The 27,110-nt window shown below is 41.4% G+C and overlaps 1 protein-coding gene across 6 annotated transcripts in view; it reads left to right on the top strand.

Moving 5' to 3' along the window:
* STXBP6 (syntaxin binding protein 6) overlaps positions 1–27,110 on the top strand; it is a 308,369-nt gene that overhangs the window by 210,537 nt on the left and 70,722 nt on the right. For all 6 annotated transcript variants that reach the window (XM_066342588.1, XM_066342585.1, XM_066342586.1 and 3 more), the window contains 2 exons: positions 18,918–19,048; positions 19,948–20,113. In XM_066342588.1, the coding sequence (XP_066198685.1) occupies positions 18,918–19,048; positions 19,948–20,113 (297 nt within the window). The remainder of the gene's footprint in view (positions 1–18,917; positions 19,049–19,947; positions 20,114–27,110) is intronic.

Genomic DNA, 27,110 nt, shown 5'->3' with positions numbered 1-27,110 from the left:
GAAAAAACCTGACATCACGGCATAAGTTTATACCAAATTTTGTTTAGAGATACATACATTAACTACATGCTTTCCGGAGGGGAGGGGTAGTTTCCATAGGGACAAATGCCTGTCATCAGTATGAGAAAAGATTTTAATTTAATCTTTTTCTTCCAGTACCTGGCTAGCTATTCACCCTTTCCCCATAGGTATGGGAGAAGGTCAGAGAATCCAAGTCTCCTTCCTCTTCTGCATTTACAACACAATGCCATCAGCCATATTTGTTTTATGCTAATCACACAAGTACAGAGAAGTCATCCACAAAACCTTCCTGTACCCTGAGCCCAAATCAACAAAATGTTCTTTAAGCTTCCTAAAATATTAATATTAATTCTGTAGCTTTTGGTACCTTACAACAGTATCGAAAGGCAGCGTTTGTGATACATCTGGGACAGACACTGTTTCACCCTGTAGAACTCACAATGACACTGATGTTCTTAGCAGAGGAAGCACATAGGAGAAAAGCATTAATTCTGCGCCTTGTAACAATAGACCCTTAACTGTCCTTTATGTCTGTTAGTCATTTCCTCAAAGTCTACTTAGAATTGGCCCAGTTTTGCTGATGTTTATGGTTTTGTAATGGTGCGTGATGTGTGCTGCACAGAGTCACAAGTGCCTTGGACTCTGAAACGTGCATGCCCCACATCATATGGGATCAGTGACTACAGGTATAAGATCACAGCAGCTGAGAAAATATTCAGTTAAAACTCACACACTTGAATAACTGTGGCCTGTCACTTTACTTATAATTCTTGACTTGCCAAAATTCATTTGCCTTTTATACTTTCCTATATTTTACTTTTTGTTTTACTCATAAATGAGTATTCTCTGAGGCACACTAACACTTCCTATTCATACTAAAGAGAATCTAGCAATTTTTGGATTTGTTGGTAGACTAAAATTTGAGTTTGGAGAAGTGACTCTTTGTGAGACTCTTGGCATAATTTAGTTTTTCTGTTTATCTGTTTAATGTTGATAGTTCTTGAAGAGTTTTCATCTTCACAGAAGTGCCAGCACCCCTTGGTGCTAAATTATGCTGAAGGCTCAGAGAGATTAAGTTAAGGGGTGGCCATGTCAGCGGTGGAGATTCAGCCTGTGGAATAGGATAGAGAAAAGTTGATACAAATTTGTATCTGGTTGAGAAAGTCCTCCATAAAGTTTTCTGAAGAGATGATTAAAAAAAGTTGATCCTTTTAGCCATTATGTTGGTACAAATTTGTATCTGGTTGAGAAAGTCCTCCATAAAGATGTCTGAAGAGATGATAAAAAAGTTGGTCCTTTTAGCCATTAATGGAACAAAGAAGAGACACTATATTATGAGTGAAGATCCTCCAGTAGGTGCAATGCCTGGTTCTCACTTGTCCCAGAAGGGCAAGTTCTTACAAATTTTCTGCCTCTGATGAGCTGAGTGAGGTATTTTGAGTTCATTGCCCTGGGCAATAATATTTGAATGGTCTAGAACTTAGGTTATGAAAAGACATCAGAGTTCCTCAGTTAGTGATTTTAATGTTTGGAAAATGTGATCTGGTCCTATCATAAGCCCTCGGGGCACCATCCTTGGCTAGGAAACAGTAGCATAGTACAATGGCCCACATGCTAGAGATGAGGTCTTTTGTCATTTGCTTCTGCAGATAGTAAATATTCAGCTGGATACTGCATTATGAGAGCTCTGATGACCTTTGAACCCCTGACATTGTCATCTGGCACATTCCTGATGTACAGTTTGACAAAACAAGACCTCCAGCATATACTCATCTGTGGCAATTGTCAAACCACGGCAAACTACTAATTACACATACACAGATAGACTGTGCAGAGTCTGTCATTTTGTATCTTTATTTCCAGTGCTGCCCTTCAGTTTTCAACAACCCACCCCCTAATAGCCATAGCCGTCATTCAACAGAATGTTCCGTTTTGATGCTTACTGTATGCAAGGAGCTCTGCTAGCTACTTCACTGTACTCTGAATGCAAGTGGGAGCTGGAGAGGGATAGAGGCAGAAACCCTGCCTGTACAGTTTTAAATTCTTGAGTGATGATAGGAAATAAAGAGCCTCTTTCCTCCAAGGGACTCAAAATAGGCTTACACCTGCCATACAGAAATAATAGCAGAAAGGATACAAATATTTGTACAAAATATTGGTGTGGTTTATAGGGAAAAAAATAAGTTTAAAATGTCAAAGTTTTTCTATAACGTCTATGAGAATGTGACCAGACATTGGGTCTATGAGCACTCACAGAAGATAATAAGATGACTATAAGTATCATGCTTATATACAACATCATGGTTTTAAAAAAATACCAGCATACCCAATTAGGAATCCAAATCAATCCAATGCTCAGTGTGAACTTGTTGCATTGCACTGGCCAATTTTAACCTGTTCTACTTAGGTCTGGCTCCATGTCTAATGGAAACCGGAGGACTCAGCAGGATGCGCGGAGGTCCACAGGAGGTGGTGATTGAAAATGAAGACTGCCTGGCAGGGCTGAAGGAATTAGAAAGGTTTTAATAAGGAGAAAACTGGCAACCAATTAAATGATGACTTTAAAGAATGTGAAATGCAAATAGCTTTAATTACAACCTAAAAAGACAGTTTTTCATCATGAAATTTTTAACTATTAGGGTGACTTGTAAATTATTATTACAGAGGTAAAAGAAGCTAGAAAACGAATCTATAAAAAGTAGCTGAGGAGATAACATGCCCAAAGGCAAGATTAAAGAATTTCAGAAGTAAGGAAACCCAGACAAAAAAAAATGGATGATAAGCATTGAAATATGGCAAAGGAAAAATAATTGTAGAAACCAAATTATATACTATAACATAAATATAAAAAACCTTGACTGTAAAAACAATTATAAAATATAACATGATATAATGAATATAATAAATACAGTAAAATATAAAATAACTGTAATAAACGTAATAGAATAATAACAGGAAGGAGCGTGGAGGTGGGCAGTGCAACAGGGGCTTTTTCCTCGTCTACCATTGGAGAAAGTCAACGATATGTATAAAATTAAAATCTGTAGTTTAAAAAATAATTCAATCTCTTAATATTTGTCTTTATCTTTTATACTAACCTTAGAAATAAATATCACTTAGAAGCAAAAATAACCCAAAAATTACCTTCCAACTCTATAATCCGGTATTACCTTGATTATATAGACAGAAGGGCAAACCACACATGTAAGACCAGTAAGCAAGTTTGTCAAATTAGTGTAACAAACTGAACAGAACCTTAGCTTGTGTATTAAAAGAATGCAAAGCATTGCTTTTGAGGAGCCAACGGAAGTTACATTTTTTAGTATTTTGTTTATCTAAGGAAATCACACATTTGGCCCCTGGTTATATGTGCTAAGTTTAGTTTTAAAACTTGTAGAAATGACCTTGCATTGCAAAATTGGTGACTTCTGCCCCGAATTTCAGTCAACATAGACTGAAGTTTTGGTATCAGGTTAATTTCACACGAACTGTTTGAGAATTCAAAGTTAGTAGATCCACTTACTGGCATGTGTGCTCCTTCAATAAAGTTATTCTCTGCCTCACACAAACCGTACCTATCCATGAGGCTTGCTCCTGCAGTTCCTTTTTTTCAGATGATATCTTTACTTTCATAGTGGAAGAGGCACAGTGACATCCACTAACACTGAGGAATTGCACTGTATAGTGTAGACTCCCAAGGGCTGGGTAAGCACTTAGCTCTGTTCTTGAGCCCCAGGGAAATGACCACATTCAGCACTTCTGAGAGCAGCAGCTTCTCTCTTTGGCATAGTGTAGTGGCCCAGTATGCAGACTGCAGTCTGATTCAGACTAGCCTTAGCCTAAGAGCCAGCCTCTGGTCGAGGCTGGAAGTCTGGGGCATAGATCAGATAGCCTGGGACCAGCAAGTGGAGGCCTGCAGATATCACGACCTGCTGAGTTTTAAGAAGATCATCGGTTGTGCCTAATCTCCTTAGGACAGTTTGTCCTCCAATTATGGTCTGATTCATGTGGAAATTGTCACTGGGGAATTAGAGAAATCTGAACATATCGTCACTCACTCAGCACCAGAGGGTGAGGTGTTTACTTCTTTTCTTCTGAATGTTCGTCAGGGCTGTGCTGTTGAAAGATCCCCAGGGATTTTTCTTGGGAAGGAATCATTTAACACAAGTGGCATTTATTTCGGAAATGATTTCTAGGCTGTTACATAAATACTAATGAAGTGCATAACAATGTGTTCCACCTTGGAAATTGCAGCAGAAGTCACAGAGGTACTGGCTTTCTCTGCAAGAGGAGCAGCTCTTGACCACGAGTCAGAATTTGTAGTCAGGTGTGCCTGGTCATTTCTCCCCGCCCCTTCCCCTACATTGCCTTAAACCAGTGCTTTTCAGCTTTCTACACTTGGGGTCTGGTGATAATAGGAGAATTATTGCAGGGACTGCTTGGCAAGAGGCACCCTGAGCATTAGTGAATCGACTGAGGTCGGTGCGTCTATAATCTTCATATAACATCAGGGTGGTTAACTATTTCGGGGACTGGCATGAAATTTCTGGAGGACTACTCTGCAGGCCAGTGGTTGAAAAGCACTGCATTAATTGACCCAGAAAGATGAACAGACATGGCCTAAAAGAGAATAGTGTGTGTGAGATATTGCTAACCACAGTAATCAGTGCAAGCAGCAAATACTTATTTCTGATGGGAATAGAGATATTACTTGGGGTACATATTTGAGTTAGGACTTTGGGTAGGGCACCCTACATAGGTGCTCTGCAGTATTCAAAAACATAATCTTTTACAAAATGTGATGTTCAATAAACAAGAGCCCAGAGTATACTAGGCTTTGGGGTATGAAGACTATAAGGTATTTTTCCCTGCTGAGGAAGAAGGAAGGGCATAGCCATGAAGTGTGGAATAATGAAAGGCTTTATTGAGTACAGAGTGCATCCCTCCCAACGAGGTTCCCTGGTCCCGGGGACAGAAAGGCCAGGGAAGTCACATGGGGTGACCCACGTGGGGGATATTTAAAGGGTCCCGTCTAGGGTGGCCTCGCTAATATGACGTAGCAAAATCTCACTGGCTGGCAGATGGTCGCTCTTTTCCAAAGGACTCCTGGGAAGTTTCTTTTGGCGTGCATGGATGTGGGCGGCTCTAGCCAAAATTCCCGGATTTGGGTTCCTCACATGACCTTCCCTTATTGCTGACCACTGCACATTCTGATCTTTTTGTGTTAATTAGGGGCGCCACTTATTCATCTGGCTACTTCCTGCTGATTAGGGGCATCGTGGGGAGGGGAGATCGGCAGGTGGTGGTTTTGAGGGGTGTCAGGAGGAACATTTGTTTGTGAGTTGAGAAACTTCGTGGATGCGGTCCTGCAAGGATTTTTTTTTTTTAAAGAGGAGAAATAGGGGGATCTACAGGGTCCAGCCTTTTGGTGAGCTGGAGATGGGTGGACCCAGTGGTTCCAAACTGCCAGAGATTCTGTATGAGGGTAAGCTTGAGGCAAAACTGCATGTTAGGAGTGGCGTATGAAGAGGAAAAACTGTATGTCAGAGGTGGTATGTGAAAGAGAGAGGAAGGGGTCCCATCCACTCCCATAACCGAGACCTGTGAGGGAACTAGAGGTCCAGAGTGTGATGGCAAAACAGAGAAGGCAGCTCCCATGTCCACAAGAAATGAGATGGAGTTACCCGTTCCTGTGGCATTACCCTGGGTTTGGTGAGGATGATGGATCTCTGAGTACAGGCCATGTCAGCCGTCCATGAGGTCTAGGAGTTCGAACGATGGGCCCGTCTGGCTAGATTGGTCCTCCCATTCGGGTGGCTTGTCCTCCAGTGGAGATGCTGAGGAAAAGCCTGTTGCCCAAAGGGGCAGTAGCTCCACCAGTGACCGGGCTGCTTGCAGTCAGGGCAGGGCTCAGTGGGCAGCTGCGGGCAGGAGCACTGCCGGGACAATGACCCTAATTGCCACACTTAAAGCAAGCTGCTGGTGGGATTCCTCTTTGTGGCTTGGAGTTGGGTTGGGCACTTCTGTGCCTTGCCCTTGTTGCTCTGCTGGTCTCAGAGTTGTCACAAGATCCTGGGTTTAGAGTGTTGCCTTCTGCTGCATGTGGGCCTGGCAAACAGCCTCGGTCTGTTTCTACTAGTTGAGACCATTAAAAACTTTAAATGCCATGTTCACAGGTCTCAGATAGGGGTTTGGAGGTTGAGAATAAGAGGAGGGGGGTTCCTAGGGAGCCCGGCACCCAGATCCAGCAGGAAACGCTGGAGCCAGAGGCAGGACAGGGCCAATGGCTGGTGGAGGGTGACTTGATGGAGGAGGGGCTTAAGAACACAGTGGAAGGGGGGAGCCCCTGGCCAGCAGGGGAGGAGAAAGAGAGACTGGTATTTACAGGTGAATGAGAAACAGGATTCTGCGAAGGGAGGGGAGGGGGCTCTTGGAGGGAAGAGACCTGAGCAAAAGAGGTCCTCAGAGGGACCAGAGAAGGGTCCCAAGAGAGGGGTGCCCCCGGGGATCAGGCAGGAAGGGGAGAGAGTTAGGGGTCCGCAGATGAGGAAAAATTAGGAGTGGAGGGTTTAGGTGAGGTTTCTCTGGCCCCAAAAAAAGGCCTGCCTGGTAGAACAGATGGCACAGAGATTTGGACTGGAGTGTGAATAACTAGAAGCCCTGAATGTAAGGGATCTTCAACCAGTTTCCAGCTGTTTTGGCAATAAATTGGTGAGGGTGTTAAAACCGAAAGTCCCTTCAGGAGGCTACCTGGTTCGATTATCCAGTGGGTTCTGTGGCCTGGCCACAGCGGAGAAGAACAGTTTCTTCTTCTTTAGGGAGGGAGAGATTTCGGATGAGGCAACTCCAGGAGTGTTTTTGGATTAGGTTTAGATTCCTGTGCCCCCACAGCCATCCTCAGTTCTCGGAGTGGTCAGAGTTGAGAATTGATGTCCCGCAACTCAATCTCTGGCCACCGGATGGTTAAGTAAGGTGGATGTGCTTGGGATGTCTCCACGGGGGCACACATGCACTCGGAACGGAACAGAAAGAGGTCCCTGACGCAGCTGCGGTTTCGGACAGTGAGTCTTGGCAGAAAGAACTGAGGGCAGGTTGGAGGCAAGGGACTTACTGCACTGTGCACCGAAGTGGGTGGAAGGTCAGAGGTCTTGGTTCTTTCTTGGAGGAGGAGGGGAGAAGAGCGGTCCTTGCGGACTTCAACTCCTCCCGGGTTTCAGCACCAAATGTAAGGTATTTTTTCCCACTGAGGAAGAAGGAAGGGGCCGGAGTCACAAAGTGTGGAATAATAAAAGTACAGTGTTTCCCACCCAACGAGGTTCCCTGGCCCTGGGAACAGAGGCCAGGGAAGTCTCATGGGGTGACCCGTGTGGGAGATATTTAAAGAGTCCCGTCTAGGGTGGTCGAGCTAATATGACATGGTGAAATCTCACTGGCTGGCAGACAGTTGCTTTTTTCAAAGGACTCCTGGGAAGTTTCTTTTGGCATGCCTGGATGTGGGCGGGCGGTTCTAGCCAAAATTCCTGGGTCTGGGTTCCTCATGTGGCCATCCCATTGCTGACCACCCACAGAGATGACTAAAACTTGGTGATGACTGACCTTGAGGATTTCATCAGGGGGTGGCAGTGGGTGCTGGTCAACAGCTACGGAGAGTGTGGCAAACTGTCCCCTTTTCTGTCTCCATTGTGGCCATCTGGTCTAAGCCATCGTCACCTGCCTCCAGGACTGCTGTGGTACAGGTTTCTAAGTGCATTTTCTGCTTTCATGCACACCCTGCTGTGACCTGTTTGCCCTACAGTCGGTCAATATTTCTTAAAATGGAAATCAGATCTTGTTACACTCCTGCTCCATGCTTACGCAGCCTGTATTCCAGGGCCTTCATGACCTATCACCTCACTCACTAATTTCCTTTTCTCAGTATTTTTGCTCCCCTGATCTTCCTTCTCCTCCTCTTCCTCCTTGAGCATGTCAAGCTCTTTTCACCTTTGAGCTTTTAGCACTAACTGTTGTGTCCCCAAGCTGGTCTTGGTGTATGCCTCAATTATAGGGAGGGGTGCAATGAAACAAGGAAGATGAGGGCAAAAGAAAAAGGCATTCGGTTTTATAATTCAGAGGTTTTAATTTTCATGGGGCAGTTTTTGGAGTGGTGATAAGGAGCAGGGAAGTGATGGGTAAGCAGTGAGTGGGTAGTAAAGCACATATAACTCCCTGTTGTAAGTGGAATTAATTTTTTGGTTAATTTATTAACTATTATATTAATCAGGATTCTCCAGAAAAACAGAACCAACTGAATGTGTATATCTATATATACTATTGTTCACAAAAATTAGGGATATTTGATAGCTTCATATGCATTTTGAAATATTCCCTAATTTTGCTCACAATAATTATTTTATCACCTCACATTTATTTTGAAATATCCCCTAATTTTTGTGAGTAATATATATCTATGGAGATATATATATATAAAGAGAGGGAGAGAGAAAGGAATATAATTTTGGAATTCATTTGTGTGATTATGGAGGCTGTCAAGTCCAAAATCTGCAGGGGCCACTGGCAGGCTGGAGACCAAGAAAGACCTGCTGTTGCAGTCCAGTTCTGAAGAGCATCTGATCATCTCTGGCTCTGGGGAAGTCAGTCTGTTGTTCTGTCCTGGCCTTAGCTGGTGGGATGAGACTCACTTACGTTATGGAGTGCAATCTACATTACTCATCATGCTTCAGTTTAAATGTTAACCTTATCCAGAAACATCCAAAATAATGTTTGACCAAACATCTGGGTACCATGACCTTGACAAACTGACATAAGAAATTAACCATGGCAGTTAAACTCTGTTTTATTTTCCTGATTGCCTTAGAGTTTATGTATACATCTTTAACTTATATATGCTTTACCTTCAAGTGACTTACTACTTTATGTATAATACAGGAACCTTTTAATACTTCCCTTTCTCCCCTCCTGGCCTTTATGCTATTGTCACACATTTTACTTTTTCATATGTATAAACTCCATACTAAATTGTCATTTGGCAGCAAGACTAGAGCATTGTTCACTCTAGAGCTAATTACTCCTCACTAATCTGTTAAGATCCTGCTGTGTGTTCTCCTGGATGCCCCCTGAATCTTGAGGTTTTCTGGCCTGGCTAGTGGTAGAGGCACTATGCATGGCCCTATGTGAGTGCAGATTATTGTTTCCTCTACTCAGTTCGTGTGGTTCTTTCTCTGTCCTCATGGAATTGCCTCATACACAGGTGGTGCGAAATGCTCAACTATATCCTCAAGGCTTAATCTCTGCCCATCTCTGGAGTTCTCTCTTCTTCCTCATCTGTCCTGAGAATTTAAATCACCTTGGTCTCCCTGGACTCTGAGCTCTGTCTCATTAACTCAGGCAGTCTGCCAGTCTGCCTGGCTTCCTCCACCTTGGCCACAGCCTGGAAAACTCCCCCAGAGCAGTAAACTAGGGCAGTCATAGGGCTCACCTCAGTCACCTACCATCTCGTGGGCTTCACTGTCTTTCATTGTTTCATTTATTCATTTTGGGTTGTTTCCAGAAGAAGAGTGAGCATAGCGCTCACTTCTGTTGTACAGACCCAGGATTAGAATTTCTGGGTCATCAAGTCCTTGCATGTTTAGCTTTAGTAGATATTGCCTAGAGTTTTCCAAAATAAATTAAGCTAATTTTAACTGCTAGTTACTTTCACTGATATAATGAGCATTCGTTTTACCCAGAACATGTTGCTTGATTTTTATTCCCCAATTTAACGCAGTAAAGAATGAAGGTAACAAGTTTTTAGTGACATCATTCACTTTTTTTTTTTTAGAACTTCAGTAATGTACACCCTCATTTAAAATGAATTCTTAAAAGTGTTGAGTAAGTGATGGTGGTGGTGACGAGGCAGGAAAGCAGAGAGCGAAGATAAATCTGTCTTTGCTTGACTGACATTGCAATCATATCTGACAACATATGTCTGCTAAGTAATAACAGCGTTGGTTTTTCCAAAAGCCTGGTGATAGTATGTGTTTAGTACCTGGTCCATTAGCAAATTCTCTGCAGCTCTGCCTCTCTGTGTTTCAGTCTCTTTTGGTGAATACCGTTCTCGTATTGAAGGATATTCATATCCATATATCATCTTTTCATGGTTCTTTTAGACAAAATATTCATATTAAAATGTTATGCTCAGCGGTGGGGTTCAGGGAGACGGAGAACATAGCACAGGCCCTTCCCTAACACTGTGGTTGTGAGCACAGTGTTCAGAGCTGCTGAGGGACCAGGAAGTAGGGATTGCCGAAAGAATTGTATTTTCGCACTGGAAGATGTGTCTGAGCTCTAAGGATGCTTCTTAGCAGCTCTCCCGGGTAAAATATGTATTGAATTTCTACCAAGTATGACATTTCCCTGATGAGAGCTGCTGCTTGGCTGGTGCGTTTCAGTACATAACGGATAATGTGAAAGGACAGCCTAACATTAAAAGAATGTCTTTTTTGAGTTTTTATTCCCAGACTTTGAGCTTCTTGTCGAATAATTTAATTCATTCTTGAGTCAGCTAACTGCCTCTTTGATGCCTTTGTCTTTAGATTCTCTGTTTGTAAATTTCTCCTAAGAATAGATCAAAAATGATGTTTACATCTGTTCCCAGCATTGAGGAAGTAAGAACAGAATACGACGTTATGACTGCAGTTAACCCTCTCTGTTATCTCTGTTGTGTGGTGTGGCGTTTGGTGCTGGGTTTCATCTCTCAGAATGCAGCGCAGTTCTCACAGCTCTAGGCATCTATTTCCTTGGCTTGGGCCTGTTTGTCTGTTTGTTTGTCAGTTATACTACATAAATCAAACATGTTATACCCTTTCCATATAAAGTATGAAGTCACAACAACTAATACTAACCAGGTTTTATAATTTGTTATGTTTACCCTGCGTTCAAAATGCATACAAATTGATTTTCTCCTCAGGTCTAGGGGAAAAGTCTACAGAAGTTAAAAAAAGCAAACACAATGGGAAGCCTTGGCTTGCTGAACCCCAAGCCTGAGGCTAAATAAGCAGAATTTTTTAAGAGAGATGCTGTTAGAATGAGGATTGCAGGGAAAGGCATTTCTAAAGAGATTTTTTTAGGCCCCAAATTTCTCTCCTTCTCCTCTCCTGATATTTCTGTAATTTCTTGGTCTTTATCATTTTTTTCTACTCTTCCTAGTTCTCAGGATACTGCTCTTTTGTAACAAGAAAAGAGTTCAAATCCCTTGAAACTGTGACTTGATATTGAGATAGAATAGTTGATCCTGAACAAAGTTTTTGACATATTCATGATTTCTGGTGGAAACAAGGACTCTCTTCCTTTTGTTGAGGAGCCATTTGTTTAGTCATTTATTTATGCATGCCTATCTAAATTGTCACTTTGTATGTCAATTTACAATATAGATGACATGGTAGTACTAGTCTGGAGAGTGCTGTACTGGTCTTGCAGTGGGGAACTCGAGCCTGTGAGAGATTAAGATTTGACAGCCCAAGACCACATATGTGAGTGTACCTGAACCTGTCATTGACTTAAAAAGTAGAATTCCCTTTCAAAATAAAAATCTACACATTTTTACAGTTTTTAAAACAGTAAAATTATAAACAAGGTAAAGAAGATTAAAACTAGACAGGACTAGGTTTTAGAAGTAGCAATTAGACCTCATATTGGCATGTGACATAAAAGTTGCGAATTTCAAAATAATACCATCTCCTTATATGTTGGAAATATTATAAGCAGATAGTACTTCCTACAAAGCTGGTATGGGGAGGTTGCTTGCTCTATTAATGAGTATTTGTGAACTACCCTCCACAGGGTACTGTACCTTCATAATAAAAGCATCATTCCCAAGGAATTCTTGATGCAAGATGTTTCTTATTCTTCTCCTTCTATTAAAGGATTTATCCAGGCTTCTGTACAAGAAAGAAGTTTTCCATGTGAATGGTTTCTTTTTCAGTGTCCCTTTGGAGAAGTTTCTTAGACTTTCGATCTTCTCCCTTCCTCACCTTCCTCCTCCATTTTGGAGAAACGAGTGGTACCAAATAAGGAAATTTTTGTGTGGAAAGTTTTCTGTGTGATTATCTTTTCTGTAGACTAAGGAAGCCTGCCTTTATAACTCAAAACCCTCTGCCCTGGTTCCCCCCCCCACCTCTCATTTAGAGTTAGTGGAGCAGGGACTGTCGAAGGGCATCCTATGTTCTACCCTGCTGGCTTGTGTTCATGACTGAAATGACACCATTTTTGTTGTTGTGTCTGTTGTTTATTTGTATTAAAAGTTTCTCTCTAAAAATGTGCAGATTCAACAATATCTTTTCAGGCTCATTTGGGCTCTGTCAGGAATCTGGTCAATATCTAAAATGGGGAGGAGAGGGATAGGACCCCAAAGACAAACTTGATCATTTTATGAATTGGTCTAGTTGGAGCCTGTGGAGTGTAGACATTTACTCTGTCCTAAATGATAAAACACTTTGAGAAATACTATGAGAAGCAAACAGTCTTCCCTTTATAGACTGCATGTGCTCTATTTCCCACTAATTATAGCACTGATGTTATTTCGCTATTCTGAATGTATTTGAGGTAACAATCTAGGTATGTTTGCTTTGAAGCTTGGTAAACATTTAGCCATCTCACCAGATGTTATTGCTGATGCAGCCTGATACCTAATACTTATTTTTCCACAGATAATATTATGTAGACTTATGCATTAAAGCTTTGGAAGAGCATTAAAGAAGCCAATTCTAAGTACTCATTTCTCACCTTCACCTGTTAGCCCATTTCTTCACCACGTCAGCACCCAGAAAGTATGTTCAATCTTTCTTTTATTTCCTGAACCACATTTCAGAGGATTTTTTAGTCATTTTTTTTTTTTTTTTTTTTTTTTTTTTGTATTTTTCTGAAGCTGGAAACGGGGAGAGAAAGTCAGACAGACTCCCGCATGTGCCCGACCAGGATTCACCCGGCACACCCACCAGGGGTGACGCTCTGCCCACCAGGGGGCAATGTTCTGCCCCTCCGGGGCATGGCTCTGCCGTGACCAGAGCCACTCCAGCGCCTGGGGCAGAGGCCAAGGAGCCATCCCCAGCGCCCGGGCCATCTTTGCTCCAATGGAGCCTTGGCTGCGGGAGGGGAAGAGAGAGACAGAGAGGAAGGAGGGGGTGGGGTGGGGGTGGAGAAGCAAATGGGCGCTTCCCCTATGTGCCCTGGCCGGGAATCGAACCTGGGTCCCCCGCATGCCAGGCTGACGCTCTACCGCTGAACCAACTGGCCAGGGCCTTTAGTCATCTTTGACACAGCTAAAGAGTATCCCTGATTCTCATCATTCTGTGTAGTCCTCACTTTTTTTCTTGCTCCAAATTGTTTATTTCTCATCAGCTGTCTTGTTGAAATCAGAGTGTCTGGCCATTAGACTCCAGCCAAGCAGAGAGCTAAGATATACTATGAAACACTAATTTTCACTTAACTATAAGATCATGCTAGGACTAAGCATGGTGAAATTTTAAGTTATCTTCGTACGTAGGTATGCTTATATACCTAAGAAAAATTACCACAGAAAGTATAAAATGATTCAATCTTAGTTTAATGTATATAAAAAATGTTTGTGCAAATGTTAGTAAATATGCAAAAATACCTATAAAAATGAGATAGATGATACAGAGGTAGAGTGATCATTTTTATATGTTGATTATTTGTTTCCTTTAAAATAGTATTTTGAGACTGAGACTAGATTTTTTTTTTTTTATCTTAGGCAAAATTTTCTTGTTTGGGATGATTCAGTAATGATACTGGGGATAATAAGATTGTAGAGGAAAGAGTGTGACTTAAAAAAAAAAAAAAAGCACGATATCTGAGCCATTAGACCTAGAAATGGAAAATCGGCCAGTTAGTCCCCGGCAGTGTCCATTCCTCTACTGCTGTACGTAACCTACAAATAATTAACCTACAAATAACTTGCATTTCTGTCTTTTCCTCATCAATCTTTGTCCCCTCCTTCACCTATTCATGAGTTAATGCAAGACCACATTAGATCTAAGACAGGGTTTTGCTATTGTCTAGCATATTGGGTTTTAATTAAATACAATTTTCTGATTGGGCAAAAGCAAAGCTGGTGATCTCCACTCCTTGACTAAGTGTCTTATTTTATTTTTGTGCCATGTTTCCTGAAGGGATTATTTTTGACCTTACAAGGACATTAGTTTAGGAGCTAGAGATGGTTATACAAGCTGAGTAATGATATTCCAGACATAATAGCTCCTATCACTGCTTCTTAACTACAGCTGAGATGCAGATCATGTCTACATGCAGGCTGATGAGGAGGCGTGCAGCCATGGAAACCACATTCTTGTTATCGGAACTGGTAGCAGAAGGACCTGAATTTGATGGGCCCACATGCTTTTGCTGTCCTCTGATACCACCGCAAAGAGCACTGGGTTCTCGGAGTGGGAGTAAGGAAGTAACAGTAGGACTAAATAACTCTGAAACTTGACTTACTGAGTGAGTTCCAATGCCTATCAAACAGCAGTCCTAGAGAAATCATTTCTGGTCACCCTTTGTGATTACATCTAGGAAAATATGTTGTGATAGTTTTTAATACCTGTCTACACTTGCTAATTACCATTTTAACATAGAGCAAACATCAGAGAGCAAGCCTCCCTCACAACTTCTTAATTTGAAATTAATAGCATTTATGTTTTCATTATATTTTTTTAAATATATTTTTACGTTATTTTCTATGTAATGTACGCAGAGCTGTATCTATTTATGACGTTAGCATATTTTTTGAAGTTATTTTAGTAAAAAAGAAGGTTTATTTAAAGGGAAATATTAAGGAAATAACAGTTCAGGATATTGTCAGAATCGTATCAGTAGTATCATTATTAGAAATCCTTATTTAATGAGCATCCCACACCCAATAAATGTGGCATTTGACAATGATGTGAAAAGCTGTAATGGAAAGAGCAATAGACCCTTAAATTCATAATGTAAGTTGCAGTTTTTCCATTCATTAACAATATTACTTTGGCAAGTCAGGGCTTTCTGTGCCAGAAGCTGTATAAAAGAGAATTTTTTCAAAGCTTCCAATGCTGTGGAAAGTGTAATTTGTTAGTCTGTCAAGTTATTCTGTCCAACATCACAAGCTGGTAGGTGTAGAAGATCAGTGTGGGGACTTATCCACATCTTACATATTTGGACTAAATGGACACGATAGCAATCTGGTTTTTGTACTTCACAAATATGTCAGAGAAGCAAATGTTGAATATTTTATCCAGGCTTGAAATGAATCTGTTTTGAAATGAACAGAGTTCAGTGAGAGAAATAACATGGTGGGAGAGCCTACTTGAATAAAATGATCACAGAATTTTTTTTCTTTGGAATTGACATGTGAGCTGAAATCTGAATAATGAACAAGAGACAACCATAAAAAAAAGCAAGGAAAAGAACATCTCTATGAGAGGAACAGCCTTTGCAAAGGGTAGAAAGAGATGCTGCTTCCCAGGAGCAGGGTTAGATCATCTAAGACTACGAGTTGTGATGAGGGTGTGGGTTTTATTCTAAGTGCCTCAAAATGCCATTGAGGAATTCTTAAAAGGTGGTTCTGCCTTCCATATTTCAGTTAGAGTGGCCAAAGTGGTCACAGAAGTCTAAGAGAGGGCTAATGTTGTATTGTCTGCAATGTGGCTGCTTCATGAAGCCCCCCTAACTTTCCCCAACTCTGCCTTTGTCTTTAAAGCCCCTTTTCTCCCCAACAATTCAGGTGACTCCTATGTCATTTATCCTATTGTGCTTCAATACTGTTTTGTATTATTTCCCACCCCACCAAAGTTCTTGATTCAGAACCATGTCTTATTTAACCTTTGAATTGCCCGCAAAATTTACTTCTGTGTCTTCCATCTAATAAACGTTCCATATATATTTGTTACATGAATAAATATACAAGTTTGGAGGTCTCACCAGTCAGTATGACCCAGAACCAACTGGGTAGATTTAAAATGTGGATACCAGGGCCACACCCCCAGAGATTCTGATTCATTCGGTTGGGTGTATTTGTTGTAAAACTCCAAGGTGATTCTGAGGTGCAGTTGGAGTGGAGAAGCCAGCGACTGGACTGATTTGGGTGATCTATAGTATTAGCTGAGAGTATTGTGGCCATCCCACCCCTTTAAATGCCTACATACTTGCCTTTTCCTCATGGATGCTAAAGGCATGACAGAACTGCCCTGATTATCTGGCCTTAAAGTTATTCAAAACACTGACTATGGGATCTGTTGTAGGGGCCAGGTGGGCATGTCGCACTATTACATTACTGATCCAGGTCTTCAGGAAGCATTTTCTAGGCATGCTATCCATTAGCTTTCCTTTGGAAGAAAATAAATGACTGTTTTTCACTAGACATCTGGAGTTTAACTTGTTTCGTATTAGCTATGGACCCTGAAAACCATAGGAAGGGATTAAAACATGATTTCATTTTTTTTCATTGTTATTGAATTTGTAAAACATGATTTCTTCAAGCACTGAACTCAGAAAGTCTGGCAGTTGTGTGTGTGTGCAAATGTTTTGATTTCAGGAGAGGAAAGTCTTTAACTCTATATCATGTGTATATAATAATATAATTTTAAGGCACCTGCTTCAAAATAGAAACTGGGATGGTGAAAATAATAATAAACAAAAATTAAACCAAACTGGGCTCAGTGCCCAGGAAAACTACCCAGATTCCAAGAACTGAGCAAAGAATAAATCAATAGGGGAGGAAAAGCAGGAATGGCAGCAGTTGTAACTGCCTCCATTAAAAGTGACCGCTCTGCAGTGTGACCGCTGGTGAGCGGTTCTGTGGGGAGCATTTGTCATGTGGGTGGGGTTCCTGCGCTTCTCATTTCAGTGACAAGCTTCCAATGGAACTTGCCTTTCAAAAATGTCAGTGCTAAATATGCCAATGATTACAGCGATCTTGCATTGTGTTTCAGATTTTATAATGCTGTAAACTACTTGGAAAATAAATAGACCAGAAGTAAAAATAGGAGATCATAACAACTTTAACTAAAGTTACAAGGAAAATGTTCATGTTTCCCAGGATGCCTAAATGTCGGGTGATTTACATAAACAAAGGAGGAAATCCTCTTTGTGTTTAGGGATGTGTGTCTAATACAGGAACCCATGTTTTCCTGTTATTGAAAAGCATTCTTTAATCTTTTAAGCACATTTTAGGACCTGCCTATATTCCAGGTGTGTTGTGTACTTCTGACATTAAACCACAAGAGCAGGACATGACTATCAGACAAACCTATTACATCTCCCTTTGTGTTATAGCAGAAACAAAGAATAAGTGAATTGAATTAAATGGATGGACAGAGCCCTGAGGAGACTGGTAATAGTTATTTCTAATGGGACTTAACAGGCTCATACTTGGAGCTGTAGGCCAAAGGGGCTATTTGTGAATAGAAGACTTTAAATTTCCTCTGATTGTGTGTGTTAAGAGGATGATAACTTTTTAACCATCAAAGTAAATGTAATTGGTGTGAAATGTTAAGAAGCTCTTAGCCAAATATAACTGAAATTATGGGTAATAAACCTAAGTATTATTTGATATTTAAAAATATATATTGGATAAGTTGTGGTTAAGAGCAAAGAGATGAGTTTGTTCTGAAGTTATAAAAACACCCGTTAGCCCTGGAACCACAGGGATTCTCGCCAGAGCTGACGGTGGGATGCCCACATTGCATTCTGCTGATCCCTGTTTTCATGACTTTAATGCAACAAACTCCACCATGCGCGAAACGAGAGTCTTCTTACCACCAACCAGGACTGGACCAGGTGCTTTCTGTGCTTCTTCTCTCAAAGACTCTTTTTGCCATCGTTGAGCCTCTGCATAGTTATTTGAAAATGTGGGACTTGTGTGGTTATTTGAAACAAACAATGTGTCACTAATGCACAGTCTTATTAGGATAGCATTCATTATGACAAATAGTGCTTTCCACTCTTCCTAGGTCCTTTAATAGCATCATTTTTATTAAATCTTACAATTTCTACAACTATGGCTTATAGGAGTGTCAGAAAAGCCCTTTCAAAACAATTACATCTCCACTTTTGAGGCTGTAAGTCATGAAGTAAGCAAATGTAGAAACATTCCAAATGACTCCCTCCTGGTGACTGGTGCTTGCCTTCTGAGAGGTGACACTGTCCATAGTCAGCATGATTAAGTCTGGGAGAAAGAACTGTCGTGACCCTGGCAGGTGTGGTAACCTTAGGAATTCATACTGATAGGAGAGGGGGCACCCAGAATACCAGATACAGTCATGATCAGATGCAAATTTGATATAAACTAGACTATATTTTAAAGCCAACTTTATTTTAGTGATCTAGTACTACTTTCCACTGAAATCTGAACCACTTAATACTGGATTATGAAATTAGAATTATGCATTGCAGTTCCTTAGGGGAGCCCGTAATCTCCACTTTCTTTAAAATTCAGCCTTTCCCAGTGGCCCCTACCTGGTGCCTCAGCCCTGTGTGCTTCTTTACCTGCAGTTTGGCTATTGTACACTTGCAGCTTACATTAAAGGTATTTGATGTTACTCAGTTAAGTTGTGTTCAGTTTGACTGCAATGAAGACATAAACAAAGCAGCCCTTACAATAATTGTATTGTAACAGCTTGAGAATAGAGAGCATAATTTCTATATCTTTTGGGTTCACCCCTCACCAAAGGCACCTATATTCATTCTCCCAACAGATAGATAGACACATATATATATATTTATACTTCTAGATATATAGAAATATTTTTTCTCCTCTCACTCTCATTTTGCATATGCACGTAGGTGTGAGAGAGAAGCGCCACTGACAAGGGAAACAAACCCACCTGCACATCAACTAATCTTACTTAGTGGTCTTTTCTTGGCAGTGACAAACAAGAAACCCACACAGGCGTCCATCACGAAGGTCAAACAGTTTGAAGGCTCCACATCATTCGTGCGGAGATCACAGTGGATGCTTGAGCAGCTTCGCCAGGTTAATGGCATCGATCCAAATCGGGTGAGTGACCTGTCAAGTGTTGAGCGAAGGTATTCCATTGACCTTGTCAGTGGTGGTGATAGTCTGAGTCATTTTGAATAACACTATATCTCTATTTTAGTTACACAACTAAGATTTTCTGATTTCTGTGCCCCTCTTACGGGGAATCATAAACGTTTCATCATTTTTGATGCAGGAACCTAAGGGGATGCAGATTGAAGAAATGCTACCTCCAGTAATATGTTTGTCAACAGAGTGCAAAGACCAGAGTTCAGATATCATGTCCGTGGTTATCACTCTGCAAAACCATATTTAACTAGGCTTCATTTATCTCTTCGTGCCCCCGTGATAAGGTTTATTTACTAAAAAAATGAATGAATGACACCTTAAAAGTTTAGGATTCTATTGGGTTAATATGAGAAACATTTTGTGGTAGAATTATTTATTTAAAGTTCACTCTCCCCATTTGCTCATACACATTCACTACACTAAAACATCAATAATGAGGAAAATAAAATGTAAATTATAACTCTATAATAAAATAATGAGGGGCACTCTTTCCTGTCAAAGATTAGGGGCAACATTAACATGGTTTAATTTTGAGAAAGAATTATATATCTCCCAGGTAATTGAGATATATAGTCTGAATTCTGACACAAGTCAACATGTGGCCGTATGTAGGGACTTCTGTGATACTAGCTTCTTAGACATCTGTAAATACCATAAGATTTGGGGTTTGCTTCATAAAAAGAGAAAGGTGGATTCTCCATGTACCTGGGTGCTACTAAAGATGAGCCTTATAATTAGGGACAAAGTTTTGAAAGGTATTTTTGCCTTTATGAGTCTTTTGTTGGGCATAAGCTACAAGCAACAGTTTTTATACATTGAGATCAGTAGTTATTTCACTGTTTTTTTTCCAGGATTCTGCAGAGTTTGATTTGTTGTTTGAAAATGCCTTTGACCAGTGGGTAGCCAGCACAGCCTCAGAAAAGTGCACCTTCTTCCAGATCCTCCACCATACCTGCCAGAGGTACCTCACGGACAGGAAGCCGGAGTTTATTAACTGCCAATCCAAAATCATGGGAGGTGAGTGGGCATTTGTCTGACTTCAGTCATCCTGTTTCCTTTGGTTAACTTTTACACAAAAGTTAGGTGTCCACAGCATAAAGACAAAAAAAATTTTTTTTTAAGAATCAAAGTGTTAGACAGCATGAGAATCACTGTTTAGGGAGTTCATTTTATGCTCAGTCTAGTCACAGGCGTCCCCAAACTACGGCCCGCGGGCCGCAATGCGGCCCCCTGAGGCCATTTATCCAGCCCCCACTGCACTTCTGGAAGGGGCATCTCTTTCATTGGTGGTCAGTGAGAGGACCACTATATTTGTCAGCCCTCCAATGTTCTGAGGGACAGTGAACTGGCCCCCTGTGTAAAAAGTTTGGAGACCCCTGGTAGAAGACACAGTAGTAGCAAGTTTTCACACTTACCCCAAAGCTGGTCTTTAGAAGAGTTGAGCCACTTAGTAAAATTGTTTGTACCATAATAACAAACCTATTCCTTCATTAGAAAACCTTTTCAGTTTGGTTTCAGTACAACCATTTTTATAACTTTATTGCAGAACACTGTTTTCTGGGTTGTTTTTTCCTGTTTTTCTTTTACAAAGTTAATTTATAAAATTCTTACAGATGTAGTTCCTTTCTTTCAAATAGCAATTAGTCTCACTTTTATTTCTTGAGTGGCATACAGAACTGAGTCAGGATGAGTGCTCTAAACCAGCCGTAGGGGTGAGTACCAGAATTGGCAATTTACTGAGAAACATTTAAGAGGGTGCTTAACACATTTCTTTTAGGTGGTATTTCTTTTTAGGAATTGAAACTGTGCTAAAAATATACAAGCCTTGCCAATCATTCTGTGAAGAGTTGAAGAGTGTTTATATCATTGGTCGTTTCACTGACCTGATCTCCTGATTTTGAAAGAATTTTTTTTAGTGCACCAACCTTATCTTAATCAAGTATCAAATGGAAGTCACACTAGAGACATTACAAATTTTCTTTGGGCTGTATATATCTTCATATGAACATGGGGCAGAATGCCATGATTCCATCCCAGAACCTGACATACTCATTGTCGCTGTCATTAGTCTGCTAGATGTTGTATGGAGAAGACATCGTTCAATACGCTTTTCAACTGAAGGGTTAGTGTTTTCTTAAACAGGAAGTTTCTTAAAAGAACCTTGAAAGGTTTTTCTTAGGCATTGATGGATAGTCATCTTGTAGTTTCTCTGTTAGACCTAGAAATATGTATGGGAGGTGAAAGATGGTGCACCTTTACTTCAAAGTGGCCACATCTGTGATACAAAAGTGAAACTAACAAACACGAACCCCTTACTGTTTAGAAAATATGATGAAATATAGCTTTCGATCGTGTCTGTCTGTGCTGTGAACGCTCATCAAATGAATCCTGCTTTCATAGTCCAGCCTTAACAGACTTGGCAGAGGTCAAAGTGCACCAGGCTCAGGGCCACAGGAGGCTACATAAAATGAAAGTCCCTGCTAGGAGGCTCCGCCCCCCACTCCTCCACCCCTCCAACCCCACCCCTGCCCAGTGGCAGTGTGGTCAGCAGCTTGCTGGGCTAGCACTTAAGCAAGGTCTCCTCTAAAACTAATGTGACATTATGAACTTGAAAATTCTGTTGCCCTTGGAGATGGACGTCCCTCAAACGTTCCACTTCTCCTCATTCTGTCCAGAGCACAGAGGGGCCAGCAGCAGTGCCAGGCAAACTATTACATTTCTTCAGGATGGAAACTAGAGGGGAAAGCAAGAAGGCCACAGACTCACCCATTGCGCTCACAGGAAATGAGCCAGCTCCTTCCTGCTACAGTTAGGGAGGGTTTAATGATCTCCCCCTCCTCCCTGAAGGGACAGCGGTAGGCAGCCCCTCTTTCCTGTTGCCTCTGACACAGTCCTTCTCTCAGGACAGGTCTTTTTATTCTTTCATTCACTCTTGGTTCATCATCCAGTTATGTAAGTAAGCACTAAGTACCTATGTGCTAGTCACTGTGCTGCATCCCAGATATGGAGAATAGTTCTATTTTGGTCCCTTAATAAGCCCTAATTGCGACAACCCAAATCCCAAATCCCAGTCTGGCAGATCCATACAGCCTTTCCGTATGCTGCTCATTTACCTTCTTGAATATCCTCGGACCTTCCCTCTCATTCCCACCAGCTGCTCCCATCAGCCATTGGCCCAGTCCTTCCAATGCCTTCCAGTGCCCTGTGAACCCCAAATTATGCAGAGTCAAGACAGGAATCCATGTATGTAATGTTCAGTGTTGGTGTGTAAATCTAAAGACTAACTTCCTGGAGTGAGATAAAGAATGAGTCTATGAGACCACGTGCCAGAAGTGGCTCTTTCTGTGACCACAGGTGTCTCTCTCACCTTCGGGAGGACTGTTTTCCCAAGTGTAGCATGTGGAGGTCAGACCAGATATGTAAAACCCTTTCAGTTCTATCATTTTCAGAATCTATAATTCCTAAGCTGTAGCTTTATTGTGTAGGTTAATCATTTTTTAAGTATCAAATGCTTTAGTGCAATTAGATGCTGACTGTCCTGGATTCCACAGGAAGGCAAGAAAGTTTGAATTAAGTCTATTGTAATTCTGTTGACAGCACATATGTCCTTAATGAGTACAGCCTGTCTTATTTAAACAGTTGCTTCTCATTGATAACAGTTGTACCAACACACCCTAATTAATTAGCATGCTGATTAGTCTTCTCCTTTCTCCCAGTGGTCACAATTCCAAGACTTAAAAATGATGTGGTTCTCGGTCATTACATTCCGAACCCCTTAACTTTTGGGGTACTTATCCCATCTTCAGATCTTCATTCTCTCGTATTTAAATGAAGTCTTTTCCCAGTTTCACAGTATCTTTTTGTCCCTTCTCATAGATGGGCCACAGGTCCTAGATACAATTTTTTTCTGTACTGTGAAATGTGAAATTTTTTGTGATTTTGTGGATCCGGGTGTTGGTTTCCTGCTTTCCTCTAGATTCTTTGCCTGTTGCCTCATTTAGCTTTCACAGCAGCCTTTGGAAACTTATTATCTCCATTTTATAGAGAAGGAAATAGGATCAGAGAGTTTTAAGTAGCTCGCCAAGGGTCACATAGCTAGTAAGTGGCAGAGATGAGATTCAAACACAGGCATACTCTTCTCTAAAAGCACCTTTCTCAGGGCCACTGAGTGCCATGCTCCAGCAAGTACCATTGGCCTTGTCTTTGGTATGAAGGTACCCCTGGAGGTGTGCAAGAATTTTTGAAATATTTTAGCCAGCACATTCCTAGGTATTAAAAAAGGGAAGTAAGAAGTGAGGGTAAGATTATGGGTAGTTTTAACCTTTTTCGAGGTTTTGGGGTTTTTTTAACAGAGAAAGAGTCAGAGAGAAGGACAGATAAGGACACACAGACAGGAAAGGAGAGAGATGAGAAACATCAATTCTTCATTGTGTCACCTGAGTTCATTGATCGCGTTCCCATGTGTGCCTTCACCAGGGGGCTCCAGTAGAGCAAGTGACCCCATGCTCAAGCCAGCAACCTTGGGCTTCAAGCCAGTGACCTTTGGGCTCAAGCCAACAACCATGGGGTCATATCTATGACCCCACGCTCAAGCTAGTGATCCTGCACTCAAACAGGTGAACCTACACTGAAGTCGGCCACCTCAGGGTTTCAAACCTGGGTCCTCTGTGTCCCAGTCGGACTCTATCCACTGTGTCACCACCTGGTCAGGCACTTTTTTTTTTTAGTTTATCACAGGTACATAATTAAGACAACTCTTAGGAATTCCCCCCCCCCCCCCAAGAATGATGGAGTCACCAGAGACTTTTAAAATCATCTCACTTTTGGGGGTTTTTGTTTGGTTTTGTTTATCATAACTTCATTATATTAAAGAAATGTAAGTGAGACTATTTTAGTGAATAGGGAAGATGAAGGCACCCCAGCTGAGAATGCTCTCGGGTATTCTGCGTGTGGTCCAGTCCTGTCATTAGGAAAACCGACCCACTGAGTTCAAATGACATTACAAGATCAGAGGACTGGGAACAAGTCTACCTGACTCCCACTGAATAATACTCTTTGTTAATATCAATTCAGATAGGATTATCATGTAAGTATCTACACTTCCATGCAGTTCTCTTGAATGAATTGTATATATGCCATGTAACAGATTTTCTTTTTCCCCTGGGGAGAGTCACTTACACAGAAATGTATTGTATGGAATGTTTGAAATTTTCTCTCCAAACATTTCCTTATCTCCAGAGGACAGACTGGAAAGCTTTGATCTTCTGAGGCTGGTTACAGGATTCAGGAGGCACGTGTAAACTCTACAAGGCTGAGAGAAGGCCCTCATAAACTGGAAAAGGGTGGGGTGCTCTAAGAGAGTGTGAGGAGGAAGCGGTGGTTTCTTCTCATGCCTCCGTCAGCATCTCCTCTTCTCTGGACGGTTAGAGGGGCCAGTAAGCTAGGACCGAGTCCTTGTGCTGTGGTCATTCCTAACCTTCATTCTGCCTCTCTCTTTCAGTTCATTAAAGGTCAGTCGCCTTTAAAAATATAAAGCTGTTCATTTAGTTGCTGGGTCCCTAAGTTAACCAAGCAACCTACAGAGATGGAAGGCAGACACGTGGAGCCAGTCTGACTGCTGAAACATGACGTGGCATAGTGAGTGACGGAGGCCCTAACAGTGAAGTCTTAGGTGCATGTAGGTCGTACTTACTTCTTCTGAGACAGTAGCTTTGTTCTCTCTGTGTATGGTACACAGAGATGACTTTATATTGTATATATATGCGATAACACATTTGTACTTCATAGATGCCTCAGAGTTCATTACATGTGTAGAACTTTAGTCTCCAGAAGAGAGACTTGTGTTCAACTAACTCATTTCAAAGAAACATAGTCTGTGAACAAGGTCTGCCTCAAATAGTAACACCAGTTACTGATGTTAGATGATGAGCATGTCACCTTAAGTCAGAGTCCCAAGGAGGACTTTGTTTTGCTTTATTCACTCTTCTTGGTAAAATATGAGGAAATCCTCTATGGTTCCACACTGCTATCTTATTTGCATTGAACTTTCGTAGTGATTACTATTGGTCTGGGTTTTTTGTTTTGCTTTGTTTTGTTCACCTAATACTGTGACCTGTGGAAATTTTTAGTGGTATTTGAAACTTCTGTGTTAGAATTTCAAAGCAGATTCTTTGCAAACCTGTTTTCTTTTTCAGTAAGTGTTATGAATTGTTTGCAAAAAACAAATGGTTTATTATTCAAGGAGAGGTTCTGTACAAACTAAAGAATGTCCTAGTATTTTTCTTGAATTCTAAGCCCAAACACCTTTGGCTAATTCTTTTATACCTCTTACTCTTTAACCTATTTTAATATGGGTCATCCTTCAGTGAGCCCCACCTGTACTTGCTGAGGCCCAGTGTGAATATTTCCTCATGATTCCATAGCATTTACCCAGCACCATGTGCCTGTGGATATCCAACAGCAATATAGGCACCTTTGTCAACTTTACTTACCTTTCTTGGGGATATCAGATATAAACATATATAAAAAACCAATGCAGTAACACCAAGCTGATAACTGAGCTGCATTTTAAAGGATGGTTAGCAGTTGCTAGAAGGACAGGGCAGGATGACATGAGTTCTCTCTTATTGCAACAAGTAATCCACACAATTTTATTTAATGTTAGCTATATTCAGAATTTGGAATGTGGCAGATTATTTTTCCATAAAAGGCTATTTGGAAGTATCATACAGTTTTATTCTCATCAAAGGGTAGTTCTTATGCATTGCCCATTTGTGTATAGCCCTTCAGATGATGGGATAAAACCCAGACTTATGAGCTCTATGAGAGTTGCAGGGACACAGGTGTCTCCTTCATAGCAGTCGGGCCCTCTGGTATGCTCATGGAAAACCAGATGGCTTTAATCTAGATTTCCCTGGGATGGAATAGAATCTCAGGATTCAAAGTATGACTTTGTATTCTACTTTTCTTGCAAACAATGCAAGGTCATCCTTGAGTGAGATGTGCAAATATTTCACCTATGAGTTGCCCCCCATGGGCCTGTGTGAGATGAGGTAACAAATAAATTATAAAAATAGCACACATGTTTGTAACAGGGTTCTTGTAAAAGAAAAGGTGTTTATAATGGAGGCCCCATAAGATTATGATGGAGCTGCTGCTCTTTTACAGAATCACAGGGAAGGCATTCCCCAAGACTCATGTATGAGGGGAGTGAGGCTTTGGTGGTAAGATTTATTCGGGGTTGAAATGGAAGGCTACCCACAGGTTCCCATTGTCTCATATCCATTCATCCCACCAAGGAAGAAGTCCAATCTTGTCTTCATTAAGCCCAATACAAAAACCAGAGTCCAGACATTCTGTGCCATGATCCAGTTCATATTAAAGGTTAGTCCAGTCCATTCTTTGTCCTTGTGCTTCAGCACAGTCTGTGTTCTCAGCTGCAATTCAGTTGGCATTGTGTTCAGGCCTGTGATTGAGCCTCTACTTGGGAGTCTGCATGACTGCTGGCTTGCACTACTCCAAGGGCTACATGGCTGCTTGGAGAACTCATGAACAAACAGGGCAAGCATGTGTTTCCAAGCCAGAGAAGAGAAGAGGGAATCTCATTGTTTTGTTTGGGTTTATATTATCTTGGGTTAGGAAGGACTAGCAAGGACTAGCTTTTCATCAAAACAACCAATCAACTTCTTAATCTTTCACAGGCTTCTGTTGGTTCCTCCCACTAATGAATCAGCTCCTTCTAGGCTACACTGACAGGCCTCTACTGCTGCCATCTTGGCTTCCACTGCATTTGCCTTAAGGTGGAAGCACAGAAGCACCTCCCCCATAGTCTGGGAATGGACCCATCGTACCCTGGGAAGATTCTTCTCAATGGGCTTGGGAATTGCGCCCTTAGGGTAGGGTGGAGAGCACAGTGGTCTTCTAGAGCAGTGGACCCCAACCCCCAGGCCGCAGACCGGTACCGGTCCGTGGGCCATTTGGTACCAGTCCGCAGAGAAAGAATAAATAACTTACA

The sequence above is a fragment of the Saccopteryx leptura genome, chromosome 6 (assembly GCF_036850995.1).
Source record: "Saccopteryx leptura isolate mSacLep1 chromosome 6, mSacLep1_pri_phased_curated, whole genome shotgun sequence".
Lineage (NCBI taxonomy): Eukaryota > Metazoa > Chordata > Mammalia > Chiroptera > Emballonuridae > Saccopteryx > Saccopteryx leptura.
This window is presented reverse-complemented; position numbering and strand designations above follow the sequence as displayed.